This window comes from Haemorhous mexicanus, chromosome 17, assembly GCF_027477595.1.
Source record: "Haemorhous mexicanus isolate bHaeMex1 chromosome 17, bHaeMex1.pri, whole genome shotgun sequence".
Classification (NCBI taxonomy): domain Eukaryota; kingdom Metazoa; phylum Chordata; class Aves; order Passeriformes; family Fringillidae; genus Haemorhous; species Haemorhous mexicanus.
In genome coordinates, this window is record NC_082357.1 from 16,762,767 (window position 1) to 16,774,980 (window position 12,214).

Below are 12,214 nucleotides of genomic sequence, written 5' to 3' on the forward strand. Positions count from 1 at the left end.
CCGGAGTGGAGACAAAGCAGCGGGAGCGGGAACATCCGGGTCACTCGCGCGGCCTCGATCCGGGACACGCGCGGCGGCGGCGGCTCTCGGTGAGGCCCGGCCGGGAGTGGGGCCGGGGTGGCCCCGGGGTTGGGGAGCGGGGCTGGGCCGGGCTGGCGCCCCTCACCTGCGACGGGACGGGACGGGACTGGCGGCCATGGGCGTGCGGGCCTGGTGGCTACTGGCTTGTGGCTGGGCCGGCCGGCGCAGCACTGTCTGCCTGAGGCTCTGAGCGCCCCGCAGGTCTCGGTGATGGCGGGCGGAGGTCGCCGAGCAGGGCGTGGAACCGCTCGGCCTGCGCGAGCCGGTCCCGCCCCGCCGGGTATAAGCCCGGGAACGACGGGCGGGCCCGCGGTGCCCCGTGCAGGCCTTGGGCGCTGCCACGGCCGCTCTCGGGGCCGACGGGACCAGCGGCCCTCCGCGGTGGCGGGCGGTGCTCGGCCCTGTCCGGTGACTTGGCCGTCGAACACGGAGCCCATCGCCGCGCTGCATCTTCTGTTGTTTTATGTGCGACTCCGGTCGCCGCTCGGCCTCTTCTACCTTTCTCTTGCCGCAAGCAGAGGAGACTTTCTGTCCTGGTCCGGAGTTAGCGTGCTTTGATTAAAGCTCAGACCGTGGCTTTCTCCACCCTTCTGAAAAATAAAGTTTGTATAGTTCGGGGCAAACTATTTCGTTAATAATGTCCTTCTATGTCAGTATTTAGCCAGCAAAGTAAAAATGTGAGGCTAGCAGTCTTAACGTTTTGAGGTCTTATTTCTTGCTGCTTGGAATCAGTTAGTCTTACTGAAAGTTCTTGAACCTCAAGGAGCGTGTTGTTGATGTATTTAGAGTTGTTTGTGGCACGGGAACGATTCTTTACAAGACGAACATTTTGTATGTGAAAGTAGGTTGTTCCACCCCATCAGAGGGGGAAAGAAATGGGTAAGATGTTCTGTAATGAGGCACAAAAATTTGCATCTGTGATGACCGTGATTGTTTTATTTTGTCCTTTTTTCTTAAGTAGACAGTAACAGCAGCAAAGGCAAGCGGTTGAGTAAATTTGGCAGTTTCTGTTAACTTTCTGAGTTGATGGCAGTAAAAGGGACATTACTGCCTCTTAATGGCAGGGGTGAATTTGGGGGATTAAACTCAAAACGTGAAAAATGTGCAAAAATAGGATTGAATAGACGTCCTCTGGTGCAGAATTCTTTCTGGTAATGTAGTGCGTTAATAGACTGGGATATAGAGAATCTATATTGACAGTTTGTTAGCAGTTTGCTTTTGAGGGGACGCTTCACTAATGGGATCTTAGTTTGTGAAATGGGCTTTCAGTCTTCTTGCTTAATCTTTTTTTTCTAATAGACCGATGAGGTTTTTGATGCTTGTCTGTTCTCTTCGATGTGACTGAAGTCTGGAAACCAGATATGTGAAGCCTGTCGTCTCTCATATGCATTGAAATTTTTCAGTGCTTAACTAAGTCAAATGCCTCAAGATTTGGAAAACTATTTGTAGAGCATTAGAAAAATCTTTATTGTATTAGGGCACAGTATAGTGTGTAACAAAAGTGAGTAGGATACTTGGTGTGAAAACTCAGGATTTTTTTTTTTTTTCAGTTACTTGCAAAGTTACTGGGTTACTGATGTTCTGCAGAAGATCCACTGTTTATTTACCCGGTGAGAAACTGGTGTTTCCCTTGAGGTTCATGTTGTAAATAATTGGTTGTTAGCCACAGGAAATGGAATAAATGTATTAGAAGGCATCCTGTAATGTGTCTTTTGGCAGAAAAGGTAGCTGAGTTTGGTGAACTAGATAAGAATATTTAGATGGTTTATAAGCAATACGGTTTTCTTAGCCTGTGATGCGAAGGTTAATAGTGGTACAGTGGACTACCAGGTACCAAAAGCACAGCTGAAATTCTGCTGTATATGCAGTTCATTTACATCTCTTACAACATTTTAAAACTTGCTCGCAACATTTTAAAACTTGCTCGCAACATTTTAAAACTTGCTGCCTGTATAATTTGGTTGAGGAAGAGGTTTTTTTGTCGTCTTTGGTTTTTGGTTTTGGGTTGGGTTTGTTTGTTTGTTGTTTTTTTTCAGTTCTTCTGGTATTTTTTTTCAATGGCTCTGCATTTCCTGCTTGTGAACAGACTAAAATCTGAAGTCGTGTGTGCACATTCACCAAGTCCTGCAAGTCTTCTGCTTTAGTTGCCACTTTGAAAGTGAATTAGGGAATATGGTGGTCTAGGCAAAACAGGCTTAAAAGGCTGAAGAACAGATTTAAACTGCATATTGTCCTTGGAACTGTATAAATTGTTTAGTCTGGTGTTTTTAAAGATCTATGGTTCATATTATTATTATAGTAGTAGTTCATATGATTATAATAGTAGTAGACTGCAGTACTTCTTATAAGTAATCAACATATATTGAGAGGTTGTGAAATTCTTCATAATTCTTAACCAGTGTATAAGGGTTTGTTTTAATAGAGTGGTCACACTGTTTCAGTCACTCTGTGAACTTGTTAAGTGGAAGCGTTCTACTCTTCTGCTGTCAAAAAGACTTACAAGGTACTTGTGGAGTTGAGAACAAATTGGCCTGACTTCTCCCATTGCCAATTATCGTCTCTTATTTAAAATGTGTGGAAGTGCAGTTATAAGAAGGATTAAAAGCCTTAATTGGAATTTGAACATGTGGCTAGTGAAACCCCGAGTTCAGATACAGTTTGACAGTGAAGAAGAAACTCACTTTGTGTACTGTTCTGGGTGAATGGAGAATCGTCCCCTGAATTTGAAAGCATCACTCTTGCAATCATCCTGTTTAGAACTGTTGTTCTGTGTCATGCAGTAGTGAATGACCTGTGCTCTGCATATTTTTTCTGTAGTTGTGGTCACCATGCTTGGCTATTACTAAGGCAGTGAAGGTGCAGAAATATTCTTTAGTCTATACTGGAATTTAAAATCTGTCATGGGGAATGAGCTGCTGGCTCTTCCTTAGCTGAGCTCTGTGTTGCTGCCTGTTCCTGCTGTTGTCTAGAAGTTCTAGAGCAGCACCACTGCAAAACTGAGATGACTTTGTTAAATTCTATACCTCTCTTGCTTTTGTGGGGAATACTGGCTTTCAGTGGGAATTTATCCAAAAAGTAGTATTTCTTATTCGCATTTGCCAGAAATGGGAGTAATGCAGGTAATTGCCTACAGAAGAAAATTGCCCTACCTCATGTACTGTAGGAAGGAGATAAAGAGAGTGTGTGTCAATTGCACAAGTAGGAAGTGTGCGTACTTTTTCTATTACTAATAGTGTTTCTATTGTCAAGCTACTGTCAAAGTTTATTCTAGGATGGCGTTCAAATATAAAGCGGTAAGGTAAGGATGGAATTTTGTAGGTCAAGTCCAGTAACTAAGAACTTGATGGCATGGGGAAACTTGATGTTATTCCTGATGATGAATTCTGCTGGCAGTGCAGAAACATGTGTCTAGGTTATTGAAGTGAAAATGGGAGGTCAAAATTACTCTTGAGTGAGCAGCGCTTATAAACATAATGCATTGTTTATGCTATAAGTAAAAGTATATGCTAATGGCAATTACTTTTGTTGTAGAGGGACTCTGAATATGTCTGGCATAGCTCTTAGCAGACTTGCACAGGAGAGAAAAGCCTGGAGAAAAGATCATCCATTTGTAAGTATGAAAGCTACCGGATATCTGACTCTGCAATTTTTTCAGTGTTCTGGTGATGATTTTTTCATTACCCTGGTAGGATTAGTAGTACAGAAAGAAGCAACTTTGTATAAAGATAAAATATGTCACAAAGTATTTTAAGTACATCTTGTAAAATCCTCACCATATGTCTTTTTGCCTTGATTCAGGGATTTGTAGCAGTACCTACAAAAAATCCAGATGGCACAATGAATCTAATGAACTGGGAGTGTGCTATTCCAGGAAAGAAAGGGGTAAGACTTACTGTTCTTCTGATTTCTCGTTTATGGTGAAAAGTAACGTAAGTTGCTTATGCATTACACTGACAATTGAGAATTTACCGTACGTATAGTTTAATAAAGAAGTTTGTGTGCTGCTGCTTCTTTAGAATTAAAAGTGCTGTGGACTAGGAATATTGGACAAAGTGTAGCGTAAGTCTGTTCAACTCTTGGCACTTAGCACCTGAATTAATTAATTAAAAGCTATTTGTCTTCCTATGTGACTGAAAGCAAACAAAATGGGTAGTTTATTCTATCAAAAAGCTCGTATTTTTTAAAAAGGATCTCCTCTGTGAACATATGGAGAATGGATTTTTCTAGTTGTTGACAACTGACTACAATTTAGAATGAGTTCTTTAAATACACTATAGCAAATATAATAAAACTCATTCACTTCTGGAAGTGTGTTATCTTATTAATTCCTAGCATGTTTTTCTTCCTTTTCTAGCTTGAGACTTTGCGTAATGAAAGCCAATGACAATGAAGCGATTTTTCTCTTTCCGTGCGGGTTTTTTTGGATGTTTTGGTTTTGGTTCAGCTAAAAATCACATAGTTCAGATAGGAAATAAAAAAGAATTTCCTTCTAAGGTGGTCTTCAAACATGTCTGTCTGTGAGGATAAGATTTGATCAGTTTTGCTTTTAAGATATGAGACCATCTTTACTCCAGTTGTTTTAAAAAAATCAACCCAACAGTTACTTTCATTGCAGTGTTTCCATAGCAAGGGGAAATTACAGAGAAGTAGCAGAGAAATAAATTTTACAGCTATAAGAATCTTTTGTACATTTCTACACTTCTTAGCAGAGCTTAGTTTGTCAGAAGATAGGCTTTTTTTCTTTATGTGTTTTGTAAATTTCAGAGAGTCTTTTTCTCTATTGCTCGATGTTTTTTTCTTGTTTATATGACCCTTTTGAGTAGTGCTGTCTTATTTGGTTTGCTCTATGTTATGCAAACTGCTCCTATTAGTGTCCTTCCCAGTGTTGGATATGGATAAAGAGCCTCTTAAAATTTCTTGTTATACAGAAGGATGGAATCTGTGAGACTACATTCTACCAAATGCAGACAGGGTTAGTTTAGACTAGTGAATCTCATTAACTGTAGCAGTAGTACAGTTCTGTCCGCATTTTTAGTTCATTTATGGTTTTATTAACCACATTCTCATAAGGCACAAGAAAAGCCATTTACATTCACATGCTTAAGGGATGTATCCTTCTCCTATCGGATATATCCTTCTCCTATCTTCTCAAATTATAGTGGGGGTCCAATAGCCCCTTCCTTGTTGTACTTGTGTAGTGTAAAACTTCAGAAGTACTCTGTTCTTACGTAATGTGAAAATTTTACTTTTATATGGAATTACTGGTGATGACCCTGTGTTGATGAGTTGGCAGCACTTAGTAGCTGAAGAAAGAAACCCCTTCCTTTCCACTTCAGCTTCTTCTATAGGTAGAATAGCTTACCATAGTCTAGACAGTGCTACAGTGCAGGACAGCTGTTTTCTGCCGTGTAGCAGAAGAATGTTTCGTGCTTTGCCTGAGAAACTGTATTCTTGGTAAGCTTTTGTTCCACAATTTTGACTTTTCCTTGCTGTAACCAAAATTCTACATTAACTCTTGATAGACACCGTGGGAAGGAGGCTTATTTAAACTACGGATGCTTTTCAAGGATGACTACCCTTCTTCACCCCCAAAGTGTAAGTAAAATTACCGTAGTATTAGAACAGTGTAGAGTTAATCCATGAGGTTCTTACAAACGGTTACTACTTTCTTACAGTTTTGTTTGATTTTGTTTTGGTTTTTTTTTTTTTTAAAGATACATTTTCTTTTTTCCCCACCCACTTGCATTTCATCACAGAAAGTTGTAATGAAATCAGCAAAGTGCTTGATATATCTGAATTGGTAGGGGAGGGAGACTGGTTCCCTCAAAGTTTGGCGAAAGCATCGCTTGAAATGCTCACTTCATTGTCAGCTGTCCTTAGAAACTAATATGTAGGCACACATAGACTAAATCCCTATGTTCTTACTGTTAAGTTGGTCTTCTGAGCTGAGATCTCAGAAGACAGGAACTTGCAAAAGAAGGCTCTATAACTTGAACCTTTTAATCAACTTGCTCTAAAATATGAATCTGTTCTTTTTCTGCTACTGTATAGATCTTAGTAGATCTTCAGATACCTAGTCTCCTCAAGTTTTTGAACTGAATTTTCCTTTTCATCTCAAACTTTACCTAATATAGAAACTTGAAAACATCTATTCCATTGCGTAGTTTCTTGGTTCTTGAATTGGCTACCTTCTCAAACCAATGACAATGGTTACAAATTGCTCTTTTGACAGCAGTTCATCTCTCATCACATTCGCATATTTCAGCTCTGTCAGCTCCTGGCTATTCCTTTTGTTTGATACCACCTAAATACATGTAACACAGGGGCAAACATCACTGGTAACTGAAAACATTTCACATTATTTTCTTGAAAAACACCAGTTTTCACATCCTGACAGTGTTAAAGGAATTGTCATGCTTTATAATAAGATTTACGTGTGACTGATAAAGCTCCCTACCAGTGCGGCTTCTGAACTTCATAGGGCAGCAAGACTGTTACGTCTTGTGAATATTTGCAGTGTCAGATGGATGAGAAAACTGCACTAATATGTAGATATTTCATGTATTGCAAAGGGAGTGTTCGTTACTTTACTGAAGATGCTAGCTGTTGCGTTTAAGTCCTGTAAAGATTAAAAGCAATGCCAGAATATAGATTGAGTGGCAGAAGGAAAGCTGCACAAGCCTTCAGGTAGTCTTGTAATGTCAACTTGGTTCCTTTTGTTCGGTGCATCTTGATTATACATAGGAAAATATGAAACTGAAAAAACTGCTAAGAACTTAAGTCTTCTTTGTATGAAACTGATGTTATTTTAAAATGGGGAGAGAAGAGATGAGTGAAGGGTAGTATCTTTCCTTTACATGGTAGTATGTAAAGCTGAAAAGACAGAATTTTTTTAAAAGGTCTTTATCACAAAGCTACTATGAATTACTTTGTCTGTTTCCATTCCTAAACCAAAAGATTACCAGTCAAAAAGACAATGTTGAATTGCCTGGATTGATATTACAGATGTGATGGAGCTTCTGTTTTAGGTGCAGGCTGAGCCAAGAAGAAAACTGGTATTAATAGCTCCAGTAATTGGTGGGGTTTTATTTGGGGGTCTTTTGCCAGTGTTGGTTTTGGGATTTTTGGGGGTTTTTTCCCCCCAACTCTCTGATCTTCCTCTTAGCACTGTATGCAAGTAATTTCCTCTTCTTTATCAGGTAAATTTGAACCACCGTTATTCCACCCAAACGTGTATCCTTCAGGCACCGTGTGTCTCTCCATCTTAGAGGAGGATAAGGACTGGCGGCCAGCAATCACAATTAAACAGGTCATTAGTTGTACTTAGACATATTCTTAATACTTTTGCTTTGCTTGCTTATCTGATGCAAATACAAGATGTTCACTGTGTGTACCTAAATTGGTTTATGAGGGTTTTTCACTGAATCTCTATTAGTAATACCCATAGTATATGCCTGTTACTTCTATTCCTTTTTCCATAGATCTTGTTAGGCATACAAGAACTTCTAAATGAACCAAATATTCAAGACCCAGCTCAAGCAGAGGCTTACACAATTTACTGGTAAGTGTCTTTGCATATGAGCCTGAAAGTTGTCATATTGCTTACAGGTGTCTTACTTGTAGTATAATATGCAAATGTTTTTACAAATGACATGGGGAATTTTCTTACCTTCATTACTGTATTCTGTGGAGATGCCTAGATTGTGCTAAACTTGAAGAAAATGGTAACTGCATGGCTGTTAGGCTAGTGGAGCTTTTAATGGCAAAGCAGCAGCAATAAGATGTGAAGGCTCCTTATAGCATGATTTTCATCCTGGTTCTAGACTAACACAAGAGTCCTTTCTCTTAAAGGCCAAATAGTGACAATGTGATGTAATGGTATCAGGAGAACAGGAGACTGAATTAGGTGACAATTCACATTTGTCAGTACAGGAGTAACTTACTTCTGCCCAGTAGTGCATACCTGTAAGAACTTGTGCCTGAAGGACAAAGGAGAGCAGTGGTCACTGTAGGAAACATGGCATCTCGGGAAAACTACATCTTCCACATGAGAAGGTTTAAAAGTACAGAATGTCTGTAGCTTTAGCAGAATGAAGTTTGCATAGATTAGGAAAGGGAATAATTTGTGAGCTAAAGAGACATTTTGGGTTTCTTTGTTTTGTGGTGTTTGGTTTTTTTTTGTTTTGGTTTGGTTTGGTTTTGGTTGGGTTTTTTTTTGAGGCTTATTCTTAAAAGTTTTCCCACCATTTAAAATGGATATCTGTTCTATAATCTTTAGGGAAGCAAAACTTTTTAAACAAATGCACTAGTAGCTGCTGAAACAATAACCAAGGTGAAATTGTGGAATTACAGTTCTAGACAGGAGAGGCCTGCAGGAGATTGCCAAGTTTGAAAAATAACATTTTATTTGACTGTACTTGCAAGCTATGTTAAATATGGTTTTTTTTTAGGGTCCTAGTGAAAAGGAAACATAGGGATGGATAGTGGTTTTTGCATTTAATTAATGGCTTCACTCAGTGTAATTTTTTAAAGTACTTACTGAAGGCTTGATGGAGTTGAGTGCTTATGGAAGACAGTTAAGTGGCCACAATTGCAGGAGCCAGGAATGATGAAGAAGGCCTCAATAATATACTTCTACACATGTATAGGTAGTCTGTGTTTTATTCTTTTTAATGACCTCCCACATGCATGTATGTACGAAACCAGGTTTGGCTAGTCTTGTTTCTGTTTGAAGTGCTTCCGGGGGAAAAAATATCTGTTTAGCTTAAAGTAATACAGAATTTTTGTTACTTCAAGTATGTATAGTCTCCCATTTATGCTTTTCATGTCTCTTGGACATGCAGAGTATTTCAGATGGGTTACTATTATTCCTCAGTCTGAGACTGTCTCTTGCTACTTAGTGAATATCTGGTAGAAGTTAAACAGAGCAGGATTGTGCACGCATCTGTAATGTTGGCTTAGTTGATAAATACTGCAGAAGATGCACCATTGTACATAGAGATCTTTTAGTCAGGTTGTTAAACTTTCAAGAATAAACATTCAGAATAAGAATACATATTCTCAGGATTCCTTTGGTACTGTCATTCAGTAACTTTAGCACTCCTAAGGCGCTAGCCTACTTCCTTCTCTTTGCTGTAGGCATTCAGGGTCTCCTGTGGAAGGCATTCTTCTCTGTGGATTCTATGGGTGCCAGACTTAACAGCTAGGCTATGTTTGCTATGTTCTCATGTGGCAATGCAATAAAACTTACAGGAAAAAATGTAGAATAAAGTTTGTAAATCTCTTCATGGGAAGAGACTGTCTTCGGTCTCTTTGCTAGCAATTGTTCATTGCACGTGACCACAGCTGGTTTCATTTCTTCCCCCCAATCTGTCAAGTTCCGGGGATATAATTTGCTGCCTATTTTGTTTTTCATTCACTGCAGCAAGCCTTCATAGCTGAAAGTAAGTTAAATTTACTGCAAAGCTGTTTGCAAAATCTAGATGCTCTAAACTATCTCTGGCAGAAGAGTAATGGTTACAAATTTTTGTTTAGCTCAACTCACATTTCTGACAGCTAATACAGAATGGACAACTGAATGTAAATGAATGCTTTATTAAGCTACTACTATCCTTTGTTGGCACAAGATCAGAAGACAAAGAACTTGCCCTTTTACATCTTGAGTCGGAGGCTTAGTGACCGGACATAGTTCCCTCATCAGTAGCAACTATGCTACACTTAGCTGTGTTGAGCTAGCTTTTTTCCCCCAACTGAAGATCAGGATAAACCTAAAGCTGTGAGTCAGGGTCTGTAGAGATAAAGGCTGAAATTATCACACCATTGCCATTCTGCTGCTTCTTAGGAGTGTTTCCATTCTCTCTCCAAAGCAGTAAAGATGATAATTTAAAACTATATGAAGTCTACCAGCTGTTAGTGAACTGCTCTCCTCACTTTGTACTGTTAGGGTACTGGAATTTGTTATTAATGACCTCAGGTCTTAATGTGAGTGGGGAGTAGAAAACTCTGGATGAATGAGGGAATGTTTGCACATGTGGTACAGTTGGTCTTGAGAAGAGCAGGTGCAAACCTGTTTGAACAGACTGGTACAGTACAAAGGCAGTCCAATCATTTGACAACAAGTGATGAAAGTAACTAGTTGAACAGTACCATACTTGTCCAGAAAAGTCTTTAATTTATTGTAGTGTTCTGTGAATTGCTATCAAAAAGGTTTGCCTTCAGCAATGATTTCCATTTCTCTTCATTATGAAACTAACTCTGTAATACAGCCTCTGATTCCTCCAGCTATAATTACCCTTTCTCTTTTCAGCCAAAACAGAGTGGAATATGAAAAGAGGGTTCGAGCACAAGCCAAGAAGTTTGCACCATCATAAGCATTTGTCACGCAGCATCTTAAAAAGGAAGGGATTGGTTTGGCAAGAACTTGTTTACAAAACTTTTGCAAAATGTAATGTTGCTATGTACAATTAATAATCCACATAAGGGGAGGGGGTTGTATGTGTGCCATTTTCCATATTCGCCAGTTGTATACAGTTCTAAATTTGCTGAATTGCCCCCAGTTTTTTCATACAGGGTCTCTTCCTTCAGTCTTTTGTATTTTTGATTGTTATGTAAAACTTGCTTTTATTTTAATATTGATGTCAGTATTTCAACTGCTGTAAAATTATAAACTTTTATACTTCTATAAATTCACTAGTACCTCTAGTTACTTTGCTATCTGATGCAGGCATGCTTTAAAATGTTAGAACTATATTTAGCCTCTAGCTGGCTGTATGAAAAAAAAAATCATGCCCTCCACCCCCTTCCCTCCCTGAATTTGTTTTTTCTATCTTTCAGAAACTAGGTTGTTATTGCTTAAGAGCCTCTGAGATCCAAAGTTAGCCAGCATCCTTATTCTGCATCACTTTCTTTGTGTTTATATGGCATTCTGTCTGTGTTGCTGTTTAGAGTAAATAAACTGTTTATATAAAGGGTTTTGTTTCATTTATCTTCATTAAAATTATTAAAAGACTGCCATTTAAATGCCTCTGAACACAATTCAGTGCCAGTTCTGTTTTTAAGGCTGTGATGCTGCGTTTGCCTTTGGTTTAGATGTTGCCTTCATTTGTTTTGCCTGTCCCTGACCTGGAGCACGTATGTGGTTCGTCCTTGGGCCATGTGTGGTAACTGCAGCAAGTCAGTTCTGATCAGTTCCTCAAGCAGAGATCAGTTGCTTACTGTGCATAATGGGATCAGCATACTGGTGTGACCATGATAATATAAAAAGCGTGAGCTTTAGACTGATATAAACAATAACAGAAGTTGTCCAAGGAATGCTGAGGATATTCAAATGGCACTTGTTTATCAGAAATAATTTTGTGCCTCTTTCCATATATTAATGCATATAGCTTCTAGGGAAAGGATGTGCTCTATGCAATTCCCGTTTCCTTTATGTAAGTTATTTTCATGTATGTCAAGCTGATGTGCCCTCTATTAAACTTTCACTGCTTTTTAAATTATATTTTTAAGTCAAATCATTCTGCAAAACAAAAAAAAGTGAAAAGCTTTGTTCCATCTGAGCTTAGCTTCCTCAGTGGTTTTATTAAAAAAAGGCTACAGCTCAGCACTTAAGTTAATCTAAGTTATACAGCTCTGTTTCCAGAAGTGTTTTGCTTGTCTGCATTTGATTACTACAGCTTAATAATATAAAAGCATTCCCCCAAATTAGAATAGCCGACATGCTCACATGGTTCTCCGTCTTTTAAGTTACGTTGAATTGCTTTCTTGTCACTGTTTAAGAAATCCTTGCTAAAGCAGCACATTTGGGACAGATTTCATATGGGTGGGGAAGTTATTGAAAAAAAACAAATCAAAGGGAACGTTCCCTTATAGAATTAATTTACTTGTGCTTCTTGTTTTTAAAAGGGAAATTGAGTATTTGTACCACCCAAACTGCTGCTGTTACTCCCAGCTCTAGCTCCAGTAGCGCTAGTATTTCATCCCTCTAGCAGTAGAGGGACAAGAGGAGAAAGTCCTGTGATGTGAAGAACTTTGATTTGTGAAGGTGAGTCTACAAATTGTCCTTAGTATCTCCAATTCAACTGAAGGATCACTAAAGTTTAGGTTTCAGTTGGGTGCTTGAAACTCCAAGAGAATT

General features: G+C 39.1%; 2 protein-coding genes across 2 annotated transcripts in view; both read left to right on the forward strand.

The window, feature by feature from the left end:
* The window catches only part of KCTD5 (potassium channel tetramerization domain containing 5), a 38,184-nt gene extending 34,247 nt beyond the window's left edge, over positions 1–3,937 (forward strand). Inside the window, exons 6-7 of the mRNA XM_059861898.1 lie at positions 3,613–3,691; positions 3,880–3,937. Of these exons, the coding sequence (XP_059717881.1) occupies positions 3,613–3,645 (33 nt within the window). The 3' untranslated portion in view covers positions 3,646–3,691; positions 3,880–3,937. The remainder of the gene's footprint in view (positions 1–3,612; positions 3,692–3,879) is intronic.
* UBE2I (ubiquitin conjugating enzyme E2 I) lies at positions 35–11,048 on the forward strand. Its single transcript, XM_059861900.1, has 7 exons — positions 35–89; positions 3,613–3,691; positions 3,880–3,963; positions 5,604–5,676; positions 7,281–7,390; positions 7,563–7,642; positions 10,388–11,048. Exons 2-7 carry the CDS (start codon positions 3,626–3,628, stop codon positions 10,449–10,451), a joined length of 477 nt encoding a protein of 158 aa, XP_059717883.1. The 5' UTR covers positions 35–89; positions 3,613–3,625; the 3' UTR covers positions 10,452–11,048.
* The last annotated feature ends 1,166 nt before the right edge of the window (positions 11,049–12,214 follow it).